The 22,488-nt window shown below is 42.4% G+C and overlaps 1 protein-coding gene and 1 pseudogene across 3 annotated transcripts in view; both read right to left on the reverse strand.

Moving 5' to 3' along the window:
- Nucleotides 1–353: 353 nt before the first annotated feature.
- On the reverse strand, nucleotides 354–8,915 carry LOC115513043 (annotated as a pseudogene).
- A 4,693-nt stretch (nucleotides 8,916–13,608) lies between these two features.
- SHROOM3 (shroom family member 3) overlaps nucleotides 13,609–22,488 on the reverse strand; it is a 184,985-nt gene continuing 176,105 nt past the window's right edge. For all 3 annotated transcript variants that reach the window (XM_032592966.1, XM_032592964.1, XM_032592965.1), the window contains exons 9-10: nucleotides 20,340–20,612; nucleotides 13,609–14,599 (exon numbers count right to left, since the gene is read on the reverse strand). In XM_032592966.1, coding sequence (XP_032448857.1) covers nucleotides 14,231–14,599; nucleotides 20,340–20,612 — 642 coding nt within the window. In that variant the 3' untranslated portion in view covers nucleotides 13,609–14,230. The remainder of the gene's footprint in view (nucleotides 14,600–20,339; nucleotides 20,613–22,488) is intronic.

The following is a 22,488-nucleotide window of genomic DNA, read 5'->3' on the forward strand; positions in this document are numbered from 1 at the left end:
ACAGAAAACAGATCTCTATATCAATACATCAAAATAAATGATCTACTTAAAGTCTACATCTGAATTACATAACTCCTACAAAAATTGAAATTTGTACCTTCCATTATTACTAACAGAGCACCCTAAATCAACTGTCTTAAGGATAAATTTAGTCCTTCACAAAAGTAATAGTCCAGAGGTGTCCTTTACAAAAAAAAACAACAGTCCAGAGGCAGAATGGCTACAAGACTGGTTGGTTCAGTGTCTCAGTAACAACATTCAGGTAACAGGTTCTTTTTTTTTTTTTTTTTTTTTTTTTTGAAGTTTAGATAGTTTACTGAGAGCCTCCCTCTCCTACCCTCACAATCTCTAGGTCACTTTTTCCTCTTATAGATCTTGTGTGCTAGCCCCAGGAAGATGGCTAGAGGTGGGGGCATGGCCTACTGCTCGATGAGGCTCATAGGGTGGCTTTAGCTGTCTTCACACTGTGTGAACACAACTGGCAGGTTCAGCTCCTCATATAGTGCCTTCACCCGGGGTACATCCTCGGCCATAATTCTCCTGAAGGACCCAGTGCTGTTCTGGAGAGGCCCGCTGCGGACACTAAACTATCAGCCAGCTGCATTTGTTGTCCTGGATGTCAGTGCCCATCTTACCTGTCACACTGGGTCCCCAAAGACATCAAGATAATCATCCTGAATCTGAAAGAACTCCCCCATCTCAGGATCTTATTGGCATTGGCATGTTCTTTCTCTTCGTCCGTGCACGCCACATACGTGGCAGCAGTACAGGAAGATAGAGGGAGTAGAAAGCTGTCTTGTGCTTGACAATAGATTTGTACCTCTTTGCAGTGAATCTGCCAAGATCCCCATTGCTCTGGGGGGCTGTGATGAGGTCAGGGTCTGGCTGATCTCAGCCTGATAGGAACTCTGTAGGAAAAGCTAAAGGATAGCAGAATTTCATCTAGCACTTCTTCCAGATTGTCACGGTGCTGAGGATGGAATGGACCATCCAGAGACAGGGGAGGCAATTGCCTGGCTCAAGGAGGTCTTGGAGTACGGTGCGAATGGAGACCAGTGTCAGCAGAGTTTGACAGCACTGAGAGCATTTCAGGAGCTGGTGGAGCCAAGGAAGCAGGATGCTGATAGTCTCTGGTGGGCTGGTGTGTGGAACTGCTCTAAGCTTTCTTCCTGGTGTCATGATGGTTATCAGAAGCCAGGCATAGGTTTGGATGCCATCAATGACGCTTTGCTTCTGGAAGCATGTATCTACCACCTGCTGAAGCCCTAGTGGCATGAGTAGCCTTCTTACCTGAACTTAAGTCGTAATTCGTTTTTGAAAGACATAACGAGACATTACCTCCAGACAAGGAGGTGTCCAAAAAAAGATTAAGATTCCATTTCACCCTGCATGGTTTCTTGAATCTTTGAGGAAATCTTTTCCAGAAATAATTTGTCAGATACATCTTTTGTTTATCTGTCTAGAATTGGGTCCTATGAGCAGTCTAAACCAATTGCTAGCAATGAGAAAAGGATTATCATTAATGACAGAAACTGATCTGTGTTTATTCCCTGTCCTGTGATGGGAAATTGACACTCAAACTGCCAACAAACTGTAAGGAGGCAGTGACTAAGATAGTCACTGAATGTCTGCCACAAGCACATACTGTGTTCTTAATTCATTCAGTAATAAGAAGGAGTAGAACCTAATGTTTGAAAATGCTATTATATCACATAAAAATACAGATAATTCTTAAGTTACATGGTATTTGTGCTCTACACACTTTCCCTATGTAGGCATCCAAATAGAATAATAGATGAAAAAATTAAATAAAAGTGGGAATATTTTTAAAAATGTTTTATTTGTTTTTGAGATAGAGACAGAGTACGAGTGGGGGAGGGGCAGAGAGAGGGAGACACAGAATCGGAAACAGGCTCCAGGCTCTGAGCTGTCAGCACAGAGCCCAACACAGGGCTCAAACTCACGAACCACGAGATCATGACCTGAGCCGAAGTAGGACGCTTAACCGACTGAGCTACCCAGACACCCCTAAAAGCGGGAATATTTTGAGTACATTTTAAAGCTGTATAGACCACAGTAAGTTACAGTTCTTTTTCTCTACTGGAGACTTCTGGCATTAACAATTTAGAATTATGCAGAGTTTTCTATCTCTTTTATATATAGATTTCTAATTATTTTGCTGACTCAAATACAGTTGAAAATATTATTTTAAAAACACTGGTTTTTTCTTTTAATTTTTCTTTTCTTTTCTTTTCTTTTTTTTTGAGTTTATTTGAGAGAGAGAATAAGGGAAGGGCAGAGAGAGATGGAGAAAGAGAATCCCAAGCAGGCTCCACACTGTCAGCAAGGATCCCAACGTGGAGCTTGAACCCACGAAACATGAGATCATGACCTGAACTGAAATCAAGAGTGAGACACCTAACAGACTGTGCCACCCAGGTGTCCCTAATTTTTATTTTATTTTAATTCCAGTGTAGTTAACATACAGTGTGATATTCATTTTGGGTGTACAATGTAGTGATTCACCAATTCCATACATTAGTAGTGTTCATCATGATAAGTGTGCTCTTAATCCCCTTCACCTATTTCACCCATCCCCCTTCCCACCTCTGGTAGCCATCTGTTTGTTCTCTAGAGTTAAGAGTCTTTTTTTGGTTTGTCTCTTTTTTTTTTTACCCTTTGTTCATTTGTTTTTTAAATTTCACATATGAGTGAAATCTTATGGTATTTGTCTTTCTCTGTCTTGTTTCGTTTAGCATTATACTGTCTAGATCCATCCATATTGTTGCAAATGACAAGATTTCATTCTTTTTACGGCCAAATAATATTCCATTGTATATATACACTACATCTTTTTTATCTATACATCTATTGATGGACACCTGGGCTGCTTCCATAATTTGCCTCTTGTAAATAATGCTGCAATAAACATAGTGCTATATATATCCTTTTGAATTAGTGTTATCGTATTCTTTGGGTAAATACCCAGTAGTGCAGTTACTGGATTGTAGGGTGGTTCTGTTTTTAATTTTTTGAGGAACCTCCATACTGTCTTCCACAGTGGCTGCAGCAGTTTGCATTCCCACCAACAGTGCAGGAGTGTTCCTTTTTCTCCAAATCCTTAGCAACATTTGTTGTTTCTTGAGCTTTTGATTTTAGCCATTCTGACAGGTGTGAGGTGATATCTCATTGTGGTTTTGATTTGCATTTCCCTGATGATGAGTGATGTTTAGCGTCTGTTCATGTGTCTGTTGGCCATCTGTATGTCTTCTTTGGAGAAATGTCTATTCATGTTTTCTGCCTTCTTTTAACTGAATTGTGTGTGTGTGTGTGTGTGTGTGTGTGTGTGCTTTTTTTTTTCTTTTCATGTTGAGTTGTAATTTTTTGTCTTGTGATGAGAACTCTTAAGATCTATTTTCCTAGCAACTTTGGAATACATAATGCAATCTAGTCATAATGTTGCCCTGTTAACTATAGTCAACCCTCTGCATTGTATCCCTAGGACCTATTTATCTTATAAGTGAAAGTTTGTATTTTCTGGAAACGTTCACCCATTTCACCCACCTCATTCACCCACTCATCTATTGATGGACACTTGGGTGGTTTCCATCTCTTGGCTATTGTAAATAATGTTGCATGAACATGGGAATGCTGATATCTTTTTGAGATAGTGATTTTGTTTACTTCACATAAATACCCAGAAGTAGAATTGCTGAATCATGTGGTAGTTCTATTTTTAACTTTTTGAGAAACCTCCATATTATTTTCCATAGTGATTGTACTAATTTACATTCCCACCAACAATGCACAAGGGTTCTCTTTCTTCCACATCCTCACCAACACTTGTTGTTTTCTTGTCTTTTTGATACATGGACATTCTAACAGGTGTGAGGTAGTACTTTATTGTCATTTTGATTTGCATTTCCCTGATGATTTGTGATGTTGAGCACCTTTTCATGTATCTGTTGACTTTTTTTTAAGATTTTATTTTTAAGTAATTTCTGCACCCAATATGGGGCTCGAACCTACAACCTGGCCTTCAGGCCACAGCTTTTAAGATGTGCAAATAGGCCTCTTTCACAGAAAGACCTGTTTTTCAGTCTGCTGCCCCTGCACTGGGTCCTGGGGAAATAGGTGCAGTGAGTCTGTGTGAATCCATTAAGAACAGTTTCTTAGTTTGTGATACCCTTGTGGGGCTTGTGTATGAAAGCCCCATTGTCTTTCAGAGCTGGATGTTTTGGGGGCTGTCTCTTAGTTGGAAATCTTAAAAGTTGGGGTGACAGATATGTGTTCAAATCTTTTCACTCCTCAAGGAGAAGCTGGGAGTTGTGGGTTCCCTCCTGCTTGTGTGTTGTTATGCCTGGGGTGGAGTTTTGTGAGATTGTGTCTTATCCTCTCCTACCTGTTCTGATATGGGTCTCCCACCCCCGCCATTTCTCATTTACCTGACGTATAGGAGTAGTTCAGCTAGTTTCTGGATTTCCGCCCCCCCCCCCCCCAACCCAGAGGGAATTGTTCCATATGTAGGTGTGGTTCAGTGTGTCCATGGGAGGAAGTGAGCCTGAAGCCTCTATGTCATCATCTTGAACCACACTCTGTATTTCTTTTTAAAAATCTCTTTGTGGGGCGCCTGGGTGGCGCAGTCGGTTAAGCGTCCGACTTCAGCCAGGTCACGATCTCGCGGTCCGTGAGTTCGAGCCCCGCGTCCAGCTCTGGGCTGATGGCTCAGAGCCTGGAGCCTGCTTCCGATTCTGTGTCTCCCTCTCTCTCTGCCCCTCCCCTGTTCATGCTCTGTCTCTCTCTGTCCCAAAAATAAATTAAAAAAAAAAAAATCTCTTTGTTACAGCAGCTTAAACTACACATAGCTATGATAAAAATTCCTGGAAGTGTCTGTCTTCAGGATCTCTAATAACTGCATGAAGGATAAAACCCAGTTACCCATTTAGTCAATAACAGATAACTAATTTGCTTTAGTTTCTCACTTGTTTCTCCACTGTTTTTTAAAGTTGAGGTATAACCCACAGTCAATATAATACATAGGTCTTAAATGTTCATTTTGATGAATTTTGACAATTTTTATATACTCATGTAACTACCACTGAAAGGAAGATACAACAGATTATTTCCATCATTCTAGAAGGTTCTCTTGCATTCCATTTCAGTCAATTAGCTTCCCCCCATTCCCAGGCAACCACTTTCTCATTTCTATCATTATAGATTAGTTTTGCCAGTTCTAGAAATTGATATGTGGAATCATACGGTACGAACTTTTTGTCACTTCTTTTGATTAATTAACATAATGGTTTTCATTGACGTTGTTACATGTATATCAATAGTTGTTTTTTACTTTGTATTTATTTATTTATTTTTATTAAAACAAATTTTTTTAATATTTATTTTTGAGAGACAGAGAAACAGGGCACGAGTGGGGAAGGGGCAGAGAGAGAGAGGGAGACAGAATCTGAAGCAGGCTCCAGGCTCTGAGCTGTCAGCACAGAGACTGATGAGGGGCCCAAACCCACAAACCATGAGATCATGACCTGAGCTGAAATCAGATGCTGAATCTACTGAGCCACCCAGATGCCCCTACTTTCTATTTTTTTAAGTTTATTTATTTAAAAATTTTTTTTAAATGTTTATTTTTGAGAGACAGAGAGACAGAACGTGAGTGGGGGAGGGGCAGAGAGTGAGGGAGACAGAATCTGAAGCAGGCTCCAGGCTCTGAGCTGTCAGCACAGAGCCTGATGCAGGGCTTGAACCCGTGAACTGCGAGATCATGACCTGAGCTGAAGTCAGATGCTTAACCAACTGAGCCACCCAGGTGCCCCTTAAGTTTATTTATTTTGAAAGAGAGGGAGAGGGAGGGAAAACGCATGCACATTCAAGCATGGGAGGGGCAGAGAGAGAGAGAAGAGAGAGAGAATCCCAAGCAGGCTCCACACTGTTAGCGCAGAACCCAATGCAGGGCTCAATCCCATAAATGGTGAGATCATGGCCTCAGCAGAAATCAAGTGTTAGATGCTCAGCTGACTGAGCTGCCCAGACGTCCCAATAGTTGTTTTTTACTGATGAATACTATTTCACTGTATTAATGTACTGCTAATGGTAATTTGTTAACCTGTTGATGGAGATTTGAGCTGTTTTGAGTTTTTTGACTATTGTGATTCAAGCTTCTATTAACATTCTTCTACAAGTCTTTTTATGGAGATATATTCATTTCTCCAGAGTAATTATCTAAAAGTGGAATTACTGGGGCGCCTGGGTGGCTCAGTCATTAAACATCTGACTTCAGCTCAGGTCATGATTTCATGATTAGTGAGTTCTGGTCCCACATCGAGTGAGCTGGAGCCCTGTTTTGTGTGAGCCCTGCTTCTCCCTCTCCTCCTAAAATAATAGAAATACGAATAAGTAGTCTCCATATAAAAGAATAGAATCTACTAATCTACTCCACGACTCAGCCTCTCTCCCTCTCCTCCTCTCTCCCTCTCCTCCTCTCTCCCTCTCTCTCTCCTCCTCTTCCTTTCTCCCTCTCCTCCTCTTCCTCTCCCCCTCTCCCAGGATTCTCTCTCTCTCTGTCCCTCACTCACTTGTACCCTTTCTCTCAAAAAGAAAAAAAGGGGAGTTGCTACACTGTAGAGTAAATATATGTATAATTTTGTAAAAACCTACCAGTTTTCTAGTGTGTTACACACTCACCGGCAAAGCATAAGAACCTCATTTGCTCCACAGACCCACCAACACTTGAGTTTAGTCACTCTAGCGAGTGGGTAATGGAATCTTTTGTGGTTTGAATTTATATTTCTCTGATGATTTAAATATGTTCCTCACCTTTTCATGTGCTTCTTGACCAACAATATATCTTCCTTTGTGAAATGTCTACTTCTTTTGCCAAGCTTTAAAAACTTGGATTGTTTTTGTTGCTGATTTATATTCATGTGTCATGCATATTTGCATTTATGCATTATGGACAGAAGACTTTTTGTAAGCTACCTCCCACTGACTTCTGATCAATTTGATCTGAAGAGCTGTGGTTCTACTTTTCTTAGCAGGCAACTCCTATATCTTCAAAATTAGCTGGGCCAGTGTGCAAACTTAAGTATCCAGAGTGATGATGAGGATGCACGTTTCCCACTGTGCCCTTCAAAGATGCTACTCTCTTATCTACCTGTGGAGGCACATTTTTATTTTTTTATTTTATTATTTTATTTTGTTTACTTTTTTTTTTTTTTTTGAGAGAGAAAGAGCACACGAGCAGGGGAGAGGGCCAGAGGGAAAGTGAGAGAATCCCAAGCAGGCTCCACGCTCAGCACAGAGCCCAACGTGGGGCTTGATTCCGCCACCTTGGGATCATGGCCTGAGCTGAAATCAAGAGCCAGACGTTCAACTGAGTCGCCCAGGCACCCTACAATTTGTTCTTAAACCCTGTTATATCATTTTCAAAATGTATTCAAAAACAAGTCTTCAGTAAGATTTGTGGAAAAGGTCAAGGAATCCATTTTTAAAAGAAGGAAAAATGGAGGAATAAGAGGAGTTGCATTCTCAACGCGACAATATATGACTGCTCAGGGTTTTAAACTCAGATTAAAATGATTATCCTTGGGGGCACTTGGGTGGCTCAGTCAGTTGAGCGTCTGACTCTTGGTTTCAGCTCAGGTCATGATCTCACGATTTCATGGGTTCAAGCCCTATGTTGGGCTCTGTGTTGGCAGTGTGGAGCCTGCTTGGGATTCCCTGTCTCCTCTCTCTCACCCTCCCACACTCACACTGTCCATGTCTCTCTCAAAATAAGTAAACTTACAAAAATTATTCCTTGATTAGGGGGAAGTTTCTTTGGAGTTTTACATAATAACATCAAAACACATTCAGTGATACATTATTAAACTGAGTTTATTATTAACTTCATTATTAAACTTCTGGAGTAAACTTTGAAAATGTGTTTCTATCCTAAGCTGAAGTTCCTTTTCTACCTGTCTATTGGCACAGAATCCTAGTCCTGGATGGACATCAGACTGTCTTCTTGCCCTTTAATAAATCCATGTGATACCACATGGATCTGTGTTCTTTTTTTTCTTTTAAGTGTCAGAAAGGAAGATTGGTATTTTAAATTCTCATTCCAGTGCTCTGAACCCTCTTTGCTGGGTTGTTCCTTCTTATCAACTCAGCTCCTGTTGTCACATAATATAGTCAAATCCTGTATTCTGTTCTAATTAGGAAGGGACATTACTCTCTTTCATTCTTATACACATTTAAACATATTGCAAAATATTCCTTTAGGTATCTTTTTTTTTTTTAGCTTGGATTTTTTTTCTTGAAAATGAAAAAAATGCATGTTTTTAACTTTACTCACAGGTCTTTGCTTTAGTTCTTTACTCATTCCCACTTGATCCTTTGTAAGTCACCGGAAAGAAAAAGAAGGAAAGGATATAATTGGACTCCCTTTGGGAGTGGACGGGCAGGACGATGACGCGTGTAGAGGGTGAGGTGGAGCAAAGCACACGCAGAGACAGAGGCTTACCCCCCTGGACACACCAGGAGACGTAGAAGGACGTGGAAGCAGAGCAAGGCAGAGATGAACAGATACAGAAGTTATGTATGTTCCTAAATAGGCCTAAGTCTAAATCTGTTGCTTTAGGCACTTTGAGGAATAAGGGCGTAGGAAGCTCGTTTGAGAACTTGCTTTCCTTCTGATCCCTTCTCCTTCAAGAGGTCTGAAGTCACTAGTTTTTCTTTGTTGTCATGGAAGTAGTTCTTAAAGAATTAAGAACTACAGAATTCTTTATGATGCCAGAAGATGACGCTAGGGTGATAACCCAGAAGGAGAAATCCGTGTCAGTTATCACCTTACTGCGTCTTCGCTCCATGTCTACTCTTGAATGTATGTTCTGCAGTAGTGGACAGATCGCTTCGATCTCCATTACGGTGACTGTGATGTTAGGCTTTCTCAGCCGAGGGCACTGGAGGAGCAGGAGGGAAGGAAAGGACTGTCCTGCTGATTTGGCTGGTGAATGAGTAGTGTGTGTATGGGACATCTGATGGAGTTCTGCCCCAACCATGGATTGTCTTGATGACCTTGCAGCCTTAACAGGCGATAGCCATCTCCCGGCCCTGTGGACGAGAAGCCTGTTCCCTGAAGGATTCATGCTTTGCATCGGTGATTCTGCCAACATCTGCTCCACCATGCAGATCACCTGCGACTCAGATGGTTTCCACTGAGAGGCTGCCCCCCCCCCCCCCCCGCAGGTCCCCACTGCTTGTGAACATCCTTGCCATTGGCTGCTGACAGACTGTACCCAGCTTGTGCTCTGGAGGGTTGCTTCCTGCTTGCCCAGGGATTGCAGACCAGCTCTGGCCTGGGTAAACCAACACATTCTTCTGCTGAGGGTGCACTAAGTTCTCCAGTGAGGTCTGAACCCAAGCCTTGGGGAAGGGGACCCTTTCCCAGATTGTCTTTCCTTAGGTACTCTCCCTTAGCTCAGGGTATCAAATTTCCTTATATCCTATAGGCACTCATCAGAATTAAGTAATTCTTTATATTAAACTTACCCTGTTCAACCCGCTGTGTCAAGGGGTGGCAATACTGATGTTTTAGCAAGAAACAGAGTTGTTTTTCCACTGATAGAATATTAGAGAGGAATTTATAGAATGAAGTAGGAATAAATGAGCCGGTTTCTTCATTTGCAGCTTTTTTCTTACCTAATTCTGATTTTAGGGTTTGGAAATTTGACATTTTTGTGTCCTAAGCTAGACTGTCCAATCCATGCTGAGAGAAATTCTAACTCCTGTGTACCTGAGACTTGGGATGGGGCAACAGAAATCTAAGTAAGGTCCCCACTGAAAAGGTCAGTCATGATTTCAGGTTAGTGCAGATCTCATGGCAGAACTTCAGATTACTGACATTGTGTGACAGGTTGATTCCTTTTGAGGAAAAATAGTGCAGTTGAGCCTCAAGATGTGCTTAGCTTGTTCAAATTTAAAGCAGATCTGGGAGAAAGTGAGCAGGGAAAAACACCCATATCATAACCTGGGGATTGCACAAAAATGGGACAATATTAACTCATAATGAGTTGTTATTACATAAATTCATGTTAGTCTTTCTGTGATATTAATAAAGACTGTACAATGATTGGTATCAGTGGCCCTCAAACAGTGAAGTATATCAGGATAACCCAGGGAACTTAGAGATGCAGATTCCTAGCCCCCTTGGTGGTGTCTCAACAATGGGCATTTTTTTTTTATTTTTTTTAACGTTTTTTATTTATTTTTGAGACAGAGAGAGACAGAGCATGAACAGGGGAGGGGCAGAGAGAGAGGGAGACACAGAATCGGAAGCAGGATCCAGGCTCTGAGCCATCAGCCCAGAGCCCGACGCGGGGCTCGAACTCACAGACCGTGAGATCGTGACCTGAGCCGAAGTCGGCCGCTTAACCGACTGAGCCACCCAGGCGCCCCGGGCATTTTTTTTTTTTTTAAGTTTATGTATTTATTTTTGAGAGAGAAAGCACAAGTAGGGGAGGGACAGAGAGAGAAGAAAAGAGAATCCCAAGCAGGCTCCACACTGTCAGCCCGGAGCCTGATTTGGGGCTCAAACCCACAAACTGTGAGATCGTGAACAGAGCCAAAGCTGGATGCTTAACCAGCTGAGCCACCCAGGCACCCCAACGATGGGCATTTTTAACAAGCACTCCCATGATTCTCATGCATGGTATTTTTGAGAAACCATGCATTAGCTGGTGTCTGAATGAGCTTCCAGAAAAAAGGTGAGGTTTCTATTTAGAAATAAGAATTTAAAAAAAAAACCCAAACCGTTCATGTGTTCCTTTCTGATTTTAAAATGGTCTTTATCATTTTATCCCATTCTTCATCCCAGAGTTAAGGCAACAATGAATATCTTGTCCCCAATGTACTATTTCTGTGTAGAACAGCACCTTCACGTTTGTCTGATCATTTTATAATTTGCCAGAGATGGAGAAGTTACTTAAGGCTGAAAGTTCTCCCTTTTTCTTGCCAGTAATAAGGTGCATAAGACTCGTGCTCTTCTAAAGAAACAAAAAATAATTTCAACCCAACAGAATAAAGCCAGTAACATGGAAAATTAAAGGCATTTGGAACAATCAAAGAATAAAAAGCCCATGTTTTCCCAGTATCCAGAAAAAAACCCGAAACACCCAATATCTTGGTAAAAGATGCTTGAGTAAAATATGAACTTAAGGTAGTGCTCGTATTAGGAACAACTGTGATCTTTTACACTCAGAAGTGATTTTAGATCAGATGTTAACAGTGGAATAATAGGAAAACTGGGATGTCGCAGGCTGGGTTCTCTCTTGTATGCCTCAAAGGCCCTCACTTCAACAGATAGCTTCTGATTCTTAGGGGTTGACCCACGCTTGCTAATCTTCAAGTTTGGAAATCAGTTGTGCAAAACAGAACCTAAAATGTTCTCCTGGAGAGGAGGAAAAAGTTTTGGTTTCTACAGTGTCTCTTGGAAAAACTCAGACACTTTCACTATGGAACCTCCCTGCATTCTTTGGGGTTAAGCAGCCACCACAAGAAACAAAACAGCAGGAGGAAGCCCTGAGTCAGCCAGCATGTAGCAACATGCCCAGAACTTCTCAAGTGGCCCAGGAAGTTGGGAGACCTCCCAGTTGTCACAAGACCTCGTCCTTTCTTAGAACTTCACAGGTTTCTTGAGTGTCAGCATTTGGATTATTGTGAGGCCACCTCACATCCACCACTTCTGACGGGACATGGCATTTCAGAAATGATCACGTCCACAGTACCGACTGAACAAACATCCTTGAAGTCTTGACCAACAACATGCTTACAACTGATTTGCTCATGATCTTGGCTGAGGATATTGCTGGGAGGAAAAAGGATGGCCTCCACTGTAGAGGATTGTTTTTAATAGTGGGAAGAGAATGGAAAATAGGAAAGGGATAGAGAACAGGCTTACTGTTGGGCCTAAAGGTATTTGAAAGTTAATGGTGAAGTTAGCGGTCTCTTCTCACCAAGCAAGGGTCAAGTTTTGCTACAGTAGGGATCACACCCACCTGAGAATTCATTTTCAGAGTTGCATGTAAAACCTCCCTCATTCCATGTAACAACAGACAACAGTTCAGTGTAGCAGAGGAGGGAGTGATATCCTGGCAGGTCCTATGCTTTCAGGTGTTTATGTCATGACAAGCATGTTACTCTGAAGGCCGCTTATTTTGACATGTATAGATCAGAAAAGTGATTGAAAAAAGACTGTGCAAAGTGTATCCAGTCAAATCCTTCAGAGGAATAATTTTCGAGAGTGTTAGGAACTGGGAGCCCCCAGAATCCCCTTGAGGAATTTGACTAAGAGCAGCTGAAGACATTTACTGGCTGGCTTCCACCTGGTCTAATGCAGGGAGCCACAGCTAATTACCAACGAGTTGATTTGGGGCTCCTGTGTTGGCCTAAGTCTGAGGAAATGTCAGATGCACTCTATTTCTCTACCTCAAGAGCCATGAGGTGTGGCTGCTGAACACTGTCACTGGTTCCACGGAGTCCCTGGGAAATGGGAACTCTGGATGTAAGAGAGAAGCTTTGACGACATTCCTGGGAAACAGAGGTGCTCTCTTTCTGTACTGATGGAGTCAGCATATAGCCTCCAAAAAAGGAAAGCTTTGGCTTTGGTGTTGATGGCTCACAAGAAACTTCTGGGTGGCCTGTTCGTTCAAGCTCCTCAAAAGACATCTATATTGGGGACCAAAACTATAGTTTTCAAGTTCTTAAAACCAGGAGATACATTTCATTAAGTAATTAAAATGTCTAGGACAGAAGAGGGCATTTGGTCTCTTGAACAAATTTTATTCTCCCAATTCTCTCTAGTACTTGCAGCTCAAATGAGCGGAACTGGCCACCAGCCACGGGTCAAGCACATGTGAAAACAACAAAAAAAAACTAAAAGCCTAGGTTGCACCACCTGCTTAAAGTACTAGGCCATCTCCGGCAGCCATTAGCACAGCCTGGCCGCTGGTCCTCACCTCCTGCCACCTCCCGGTCTGTTTGAATAGACTTATAACTTGGGCTCTAGAGTACCCTCCAAAAAGTCGTAACTTTGAAGCAAAATCACAGTCTTCAGATGCCCCGTCCAAATTCCAAATGGATAGTGCAAAATCACTCTTTGGATATTAAGGAGGCAGTTTTTGATGGTGGTTGATAGGCTTAAGAATTTAGGAAAACTTTTTAAAAAGCATCATTAAAACAGCCTAAGAATAGATCTCTTAATGTAGGCTACATTTAGCCCAAATCCCCTGCAGAAGCACTGCATGACTTCAGTGGAATTGATTTGGTTGCTGACTTTCCTCTTACACAGATTAGCTGTCGTCCTTGTTGGTAAAATTTAGCTCTGTCTCCCCGCCCCAGCGATCATGCAGTGAAGCACTAGGAAATGATGTGACAGCCATGTGGCACAAAACCTCCTTCCCGGGGAAGGGGGTGGTCCTGTTGGTTCCGGAAGTGAAGCAGCGATGACTGTCAGCAGAAACTGGGATTCCCCCGTACCCATTCTAACACAAACGAAAAAGGTACAAATCAGGCAGACAAGCCAAGGGCTTAAGAAAAAAGTCTCCACGCTCAATGTGATTATCTTTGGAATTCTTCATTTCATTAAGGTTTTCACAAAGTACAAAGCTCAAACATAACTGCCTATGTCCACCACAAAACAGAATCAAATAAGTGGTTAGCGCACAAACATAATGATCTTTCTCATTTTAAAAAATATAAATAACGACAATGTTCAAGGTTTTACAGTTTTCTTCTGTGGGTGTTTCTCTTTAAGGCTTTATGTTGCAGACCCTTCATTAATGAGTTCTTATACCTGTTGTCAAGATATACCACCCACAAGCAAGGAAGGCCACTGTGAATACATTCCTGAGGATGACACTCATCATGTTGCCTCAGCCTGTTAAAAACTAAATCGAACGCCCTCCCATCGGTTCTCACAGTTTCATTAATTTTCCTTCTACTAGAAAGTGATCATAGAAAGGAGTAAGTTCCCAGCAGCATTCAAGCTCTCAGATCAATCATGTAGGGTGAGAAGGAAGAAACAGGCTTTTTCCTGGATAGTTTGTTTGTTTGTTTTCCTTTCATCCAGAAAAACCCCAATAACCCATAGAGTTTAAATGGTGGTTTGTACTGAAACATTTTTCAGATTAAATAGTGTTGAGAGAAAGGGTGATCTTTTGGTTGGGTGTTTTAGAAGAGGTTAAAGTGGGGAGGTTAATGTTGGAAAAATACCACTTAAAGTACACCCCCCAACAGGAGCCGTTTCACTCTCAAGGTTTGGGGGCAGAACCAAGGCCCCTGCCTTGGGAATGAAATCAGACGGGAGGCTCTCCAGCAGACACTTGACTTGTTCCTGGCCTAGCTTGATCTTGTCGTCCAGCTTTCGCTGCTCAATGAGGAGTGTTGACTTCATTTTCACGAAATGCTGGTAATCCTGGAGCTGCTCCTCTGACAGGTAGTTGGCCAGGATGTCCAACACTACACGCTCCCTCCGATCCAGGTTCTCCTTGAGCTCCCGGGCATCCTCGTGCTGCCCAGCCAGGACCTTCCTCTTCTCGTTGAGGGAGCTCTGCCAGGGCAAAACCAAGAGATCAGCAGAGGGCAAGGGCAAGGAAGGAAACTGCAAAAACACCTTTTACAGGACTGTGAAATCTCCAAGGGTGTATTTCAACTGTTGCTCTAGAGTAAGGAGGCTTACTTTTTGGAAAATCAGTTTATTACCCTTCTGTTGCATGTATATAGTTCTCTAACTTGTCAAATTATGTGGCAGCTTTAAGAGAGATTACATTAAACTGGCTGGGGTAAAAGCTCGGCTCTAGGCTTCTAGATTCAAAAGGACAATCAGTGATTCCACTCACATGAAGTATTAAAGGTTGCATGTATCTATATGAGTAATCAAAAACATAGAGATACAAAGTAGAATGGTGGTTGCCAGGAGCTGGGGGGAAGGGGTGTATATGGACTCGTTTAATGGATATAAAGTTTCAGTTTTACAAGAAAAAGTTCTAGAGATCTGTTGCACAACAATGTGAACATACTTATCACTACTGAATACTTTAAAATGGTTAAGGCAGCAAATTTTAGGTTATATGTAGTTTATCATGATAGAAAACTAAAGGGGGCATGGTGCACCTGGGTGGCTCAGTCGGTTAAGCATCCAACTTTGGCTCAGGTCATGATCTCACGGTTTGTGGGTTCAAGCCCCACATCCGGCTCTGTGCTGACGGCTCAGAGCCTGGAGCCTGCTTCCGATTCTGTGTCTCCCTCTCTGCCCCTCCCCACCCCCTTGTTCTCTCTCTCTCTCTCAAAAATAAACATTAAAAAAAAATTAACTGAAAGGGGGGAAAGAAAGGCCAATCTTCACGGTACAAGTATTTACACTGATAGCGGTTCTCAAAGTGTGGACCAGCAGTGGCACATCTCCTGGGAACTTGTTAGAAATGCAAATTTGATCTACTGAATCCACAGCTTGGGAGCTGGGGCCCAGAAATCTGTGGTTTAATAAGCCTTCCAGGCGATTGTTCCACAGCTGAAGTTTGAGAACCTCCGCTCTGATCCACAAACCATGGGAACATCAGATTTTCCTTATCGAAAGAAATCTGTTACCAATTTTTACGCCTTTGAATCTACTATGAGAGAAGTTCTGTTTAACGATGATGGTAGTTTCATATTCTGAGCGTTTCTTACACAAACCCAATGGTAAGACAGCATGTGTAGGCTAATTTTCTTTATAAAAATCTTTAACATGGCTTTTTACTCATCATGTTGACATATAATGAATCTTTTTTTTTTTTTCATTTTATGTTTAATCATTTAAATTTTTCAGGCCAAAGTCATTGAGAAATATTAAAATGAAAATCTAATTACAAGGTAGATCTGTAATTTTATTTCAATATAAATTGGCTATGTAGGCTTATGAAAGGCTCACAGGCCATGTGCCTTATCTTCCCTTGAACTAGCATGTCAGATCTTACAAAATAATGCCCAGGGGGGAAAGTACAAAGTTTTAGGTTTATCTTACAAATATCTCCATTTTCATGGCTTCCTTCCCCTAATAAGAAAAACACATCTAAAACAACAACAACAACAACAACAACAACAAAAAACCCTTAGGTGAGGGGCCTGGCTGGCTCACTCAGTGGAGTATGTAACTCTTGATCTCGGGGTTACGAGTTAGAGCTCCACATTGGGTGTAGAGATTGCTTAAAAATCTTTAATGAAATTTTGCCATTTGCAACGACATGGATGCAGCTAGAGTGTATGATGCTAAGCGAAGTAGGTCAATCAGAGAAAGACACATACCATATGCTTTCACTCGTGGAGTTTTAGCAGACAATACAGATGAACATATGGGAAGGGGGGAAAAACAGAGGGAAACAAACCATAAGAGATTCTTTTTAAAAAAATTTTTTTTTTCAACGTTTATTTATTTTTGGGACAGAGAGAGACAGAGCATGAACGGGGGAGGGGCAGAGAGAGAGGGAGACACAGAATCGGAAACAGGCTCCAGGCTCCGAGCCATCAGCCCAGAGCCCGACGCGGGGCTTGAACCCACGGACCGCGAGATCGTGACCTGGCTGAAGTCGGACGCTTAACCGACTGCACCACCCAGGCGCCCCCTTTTTTTTTTTAATTTTTAATTTTTTTTTTTTAAGAGATTCTTAATGATAGAGAACAAACTGAGGGTTGATGGAGAGAGGTGGGTGGGGGATGTGCTAGATGGGTGATGATGGGCATTAAGGAGGGAACTTGTAAGGAGCACTGGGTGTTGTATGTAAGTGATGTATCACTAAATTCTTCTCCTGAAACCAATATTATACTGCATGTTAACTAGAATTTAAATAAAAATTTGGAAAAAAAATTTTTTTTTTAAAAAGCCCTTAGGGACACATGCACCCCAATGTTTATAGCAGCGTTATCTATGATAGCCAAATTATGGAAGCAGCACAAGTGTCCATCAATAGACGAGTGGATAAGGAAGATGTGCTATATATACTATGGAGTATTAGCCATCAAAAAGAATGAAATCTGGCCATTTGCAATGACATGGACAAAGCTAGAGAGAATGATGCTAAGTGAAATATGTCAGAGAAAGACAAATACCATATGATTTTGTTCGTATGTGGAATTTAAGAAACAAAGCAAATGAGCACAGGGAAAAAAAGAGAAAGAGGCAAACCAAAAAAGAGACTCTTAAATATAGAGAGCAAACTGGGGAGGTGGGTGGAGGGGCGGGTGGATGGGGATACAGAGTGCACTTCCTGTGACGAGCACAGGATGATGTTTGGAGGTGTTGAATCACTATATTGTACACCTGGAACTAACATTAAACTGCATGTTAACTGGAATTTAAAAAAAAAAACAAAACACCTTAAATACCTTTAGGGACTGAATTTGAATGAAGACACCTTTCAAAATGCTGTAAAGAAAAAGTGAAAACCTCTTTTCTCACCTTTAAAAAAGTAGCAAGTATTTTAAACATGAGAAATAGAGAATAATACCTGTGTGCCCATCATTAGCCATGCCAATTCTTAACAGGGGCATTTATCATATTTGCTTCAGATTAAAAGCAAAAACTAGAGATTCAGTTGAAGCCTTACATATATTCCCCTTCGCCCCACTGGTGACCATTCTACAGTTTGCATTTGTTGAACCACTTCTTCTTCCTTCAAATTTCTATTTATACTGGGTTTCTTAATGAAGACTAATCGTGATATAAATGAGTATGGTGGGGCGCCTGGGTGGCGCAGTCGGTTAAGCGTCCGACTTCAGCCAGGTCACGATCTCGCGGTCCGTGAGTTCGAGCCCCGCATCGGGCTCTGGGCTGATGGCTCGGAGCCTGGAGCCTGTTTCCGATTCTGTGTCTCCCTCTCTCTCTGCCCCTCCCCCGTTCATGCTCTGTCTCTCTCTGTCCCAAAAATAAATAAATGTTGAAAAAAAAAATTAAAAAAAAATGAGTATGGATGTATTATGCATGTGAGCAAGCACACATCTGTATTCGAGGGTGTGTGTGTACATTTAAACATTGAGCGGAGTTCCATTCTGGAACAACTCCTCTTCCCCTAACGAAAACTGCTCACTGTTTCTTCTCTCACAGACCTGTGGCATCCATCCCAGCGGCCAAACAGGAAACTTAAAGTTAGCTTCCGCTCTGCCCTACCTCTCGTCCAGCTTGCCTTACTATTTCAAACTCATTCTCTCACTCCCTAGTCTGTACCCCTGTGGTAGTTGCCTAAGTGAATGGCCTAACTCCTTCTTGGTAGACTCTTAGCCTAAGCCCCACCACTCTCCAGGCTAATTAGGTGATGAAATTAGTTTATGGCTCTTCCTGGCCTCCAGGCTAAAGTCCTAAGTCTGTAAAGTGTGACCCACAAGGTCTCTGTGACTATTTTCTGTGCTGGATACTGCCTGTGCCTCTAGATCCACTTTTCTCAGCCATGCCCTGGGCCTAAGGAAGCTGAATGGTGAAGGCTGCATCAACTGGTGTCCTCTCCCTCTGGGCTTGATCATGGGTGTCATGGGCAGGAGACTGGAGGGAGGGCGCAGGAGGAAGAGCCTGGGGCATCTATCCCTGGCTCCTTCCTTGCCAGGTAGTGGGGACTACATTTGCTCACCATGGCCTCAGGGCTGTAGGACAGACACAGTTAGAATTCTGATAAGGGCTCTCTTCCTCCTCCAAGTGATGCTAACCTTGGGGGGACAGGGAAGCTTCATTATCCCTTCTTCCTCACCCCTTCCCACACCTTCACTGAACATTGTTTATCCCTTTTGAATGAGCCCTCTATTTCCTGTCAATTTCCTGACTGTACACTTTTTTTTAATATTTCCTGCAATCCACGATTTTTAAAAACCAAGCAACCATGTATGGTTCTTGAACATGCCATGGTCGTTCTTGACTTTGTCCATGACATTGCTTCTAAACGGTGAAGCCCTCCACGTAGAATTAAGAAATTCTTCTATACCCTGGTCAAGTGTCACCTGTGCCAAGTCTTTCCTGGCCTCCCCCCACCACCTGAGAAGCATTTCGTGGCTGCGTCTGTCGCTGTGCTGCAGCATTGTGGATGCACTTGCTGCTTCCATACTGGTTTTCCTCACTACACGGTGAGTTCCTTGAGGGCGGGGCCTGTGTTTTGGCTGGTGTTCATCCCCAGAATGCGCAGCACCAGACATTTGGTAGGGGCTTGTTTGATGAGCGGAGGGAAGGAGGAAAGGATGATACTTTTGAGGCAGGCACTTCTAGACGATTTCTAGAAGAGGAAGCAAAGACTCAGCACATTTGCATGAGGAGGGCACTCACCGGAAGGGGACAGGAGCTGCAGAAAGTTTTTGGATGCCCAAGCACATTCAGAATACCATCTAGACTTTTTCTATTTCAAAAAATGACATCTTCCCTTTTAATTTAATACATTAGGAGAAATAACTGGGAAATCCCTGATAGCCCCGAAAGAAAGAGCTATAGATAGGAGGAGCCAGAAAGCAAAGGAGTCTCTTAGTGGCTAGAGTGCTCATCACCTTCTAGCACAAATATCTATGTACAATAGTTACAGGTATGTTTATTGTCTGATTTGTCTTGATAGGGTCCCTGAAGGCAGGGATCTGTCTGCTTTGTTCATGAGCCTCATGCATCCCAGCAAATAGTTGCTGTACTGATGAGTAGGTGAAGAATGCTATGCAGCTCTGGAATTATGTTCATCATAGAGAATAAAACTTGGGGTCTGCAGCAGGACCCCTCAGATCCTGGTTCCATCACTTGCTGGCTTGTTGTGAGGATCCAGCAAGCCCAGTGCTGGGCCAAGAGGAAAGGACTTGAATGTTATCCAGTGTTGCTACCGCTGTTACTACCTGTCCTCTTTCTTCCAGTAGAGGGCGCAGTGGAGACACCTGGGTACATCGTCCCCAAGTGCCTGCAGACCCTCGCTCACAGATTCCCTGGAGCTTGAGTCCACATTCCCACGTGGGAACTCTCCTCAGCCCCAGCAGTTTTTTTTTTCTTTTTGTCCCTCTCTCCCTTTCTAATGTCACCCTCCCACCATGCTTCTGTCTCTTCCTTTTCCTGGGAAAGAAAGTTAGGAAAGAAAACTCTGGTACCTGTGTTTTTACTTTCCTAAGTATTCCCTGAGCCTGAAGTGCCAGCATTACCTCTTGGCATGCAAGTGACTTCTTTGGTGTTTCCCAGTAATCTATACGTTGGACCGCCCTCCCTGCCCCAGAGATCATAATCTTCTCCAGAGAAGGGGTCATGTTCAATTGCACCTATGTACGTGGGTTCAGAGGGAAAAGCCGTTGAACTAAATCGCTAGTCCACCTACCCTTTCTTCATTACTGGCATCTTCACCGAGGCCGCTAAGGACGTTTTCCACACGGGCCAGGCGCCCTGAGAGGGAGAGCAGCAGGTTTACCACCTTGTCCAAGTCCCCGATGAACATCTTGTACTTGTCAAACTCATTCGGCTTGCAGAGCTCACTGATCAAAGCCTCCACCTCTTCCCCCAAGGCATTATTGAGCTTGATGTCCATCAGCAGACTCCCTTTTGCTTCCTGCAGGGTCTCAAGCTTGTGGGTGAGGCTTCCAATGAGCTCGGCCTGTAACCCCAGAGAAGACACACAGCAAACGTTAGCCAGCGGAATTGTCAATGGAAAGAGGATTCATTTCTCCCAGGCACATCCTGTCTTTTCAAGGCTAAGCTGAAGGTCCCCTACTCTGTCTGGACTGCCTCTCAACATGACGCCACAATATTCTTTCCTTTCCCTGAATGTCTACAACTGCCTTTCTCTGAGCCTATTCAGTCTTCACAGGCCAACACTTGATTACACATCATCGCCTTGTAATGTTTCCCAATTGAGTCATGCTCTGTACAGCTCAGTTTTCCCAACTGGCTTGTCAACTCACTTTTATTTTACTATTATTTTTTTTTTTTAGTTCAATTTTTTGAGAGAGAGAGAGAGTGCACATGAGCAGGTGAGGGGCAGCAAGAGAGGGAGACAGACTCCAAAGCAGGATCCCCGCTGTCAGCTCAAAGTGCGATGCGAGGCTCAAATCCACAAACTGTGAGATCATGACCTGAGCCCAAGTCGGACCTCAACCGACTGAGCCACCCAGATGCCCCATTTACTCACTTTTATAAGGCTTTTCAAGATATGCTCTCTTTTGGTCCTCATAACGATACCACAGGCAGGTAGGGTATAGATTTCTTGTTTTACAAATAGAGAAGCCAAGAGTTAAAGGAACGAAGGGACTTACCCAAGGTCAGAGAGCTGAGTGGAGTATTGAAGATAGTTACCATTCAACAGAGCAGTTACTATGTGCCAGACACTGTGCAATAAACTCTACATGGATTATCTCATTTAGTCTTCCCAACAATCATACATATACAGCAGGTGAAGAAACAGACTCCGGTGAGGTGATGGCCCAAGACACACATACCATTAAGCGGGGCTGCCTTGAACTCAAGTCAGCTTGATTCAGGAACTAGCCTTATACAGTCATCATAAATATTCACCGAGACCTTTATCAGAAGTCAGCCGTGTGATCTTTCCATCGTGCTCCACTATCTCCACTTGCCTGAGTTATATAATTTGCCATTTTTATTGCAAATGTCTATGCATATGAAACAGTTACACAAGTATCCAATATATTTAACTGAAGGAATGAAGTAAAGGTCTTAGTGGTTTCCAGTTTGATTACACTTATACTAAATGTCTACTAGTTTGCTACAAGAGAAATTAAACTTCATGATTTTTAATTAGTCTTTTGTTTTTCTCTCAGCCTAAGGTAGCCAGATGGAAAAAGGACATAATCTTTTTTTGGTTAAAACCTATTTCTTTACCACTAAAACAGTTCCAGCTCAAAAAAAAATTTTTTTTATGCATATATATAAAATGAAGCCATGTGGCTTCAATTGGAAACTTGGTAAGAAAGGATCACAATTTTGATGTTAGAGTAAAATCTTCATTTTTAAAGGAAGGAAAAGGGGAAAAATAGAAATAATTTTGACTAACAGAACTGAAGGGTCCTGAGGATTTTTGGTACTATTTCTTCATCACCAGAAAATACAACAATTACAATGATATGGGGAAATATTTCTCCATGTTGTGCTCATCTTGGAGCTGGACCATCAGAGGTACTCTATCTTCCAATCTAAGGTTCAGAGTGTCCTTGAAATGTCTACGTTTTGGCCTTCACGGTGACAACTTGTCTTCTCGACTCGCCGAAGCCCAAAGGCTAAACAGTGACTAACACAATTCTCATCTGCTGCACTGCCTCGTCATAGGTTATAATCTTTGGCTTTCCTCAAGCTGTGTAGTTAAGACAAAGTCAATGCAAGGATACTTTCAGTAGAGGAAAAACCCGTACAGTCTATATCACTCCCCAACCGAGGAGTCTAAACCCAGAAAAAATGCAGGTGGCAGAGAATATTGTTTAATATTCCTTATGTTCTCCTGGAAAACAGATTTTCCA

The sequence above is a fragment of the Lynx canadensis genome, chromosome B1, assembly GCF_007474595.2.
Source record: "Lynx canadensis isolate LIC74 chromosome B1, mLynCan4.pri.v2, whole genome shotgun sequence".
Lineage (NCBI taxonomy): Eukaryota > Metazoa > Chordata > Mammalia > Carnivora > Felidae > Lynx > Lynx canadensis.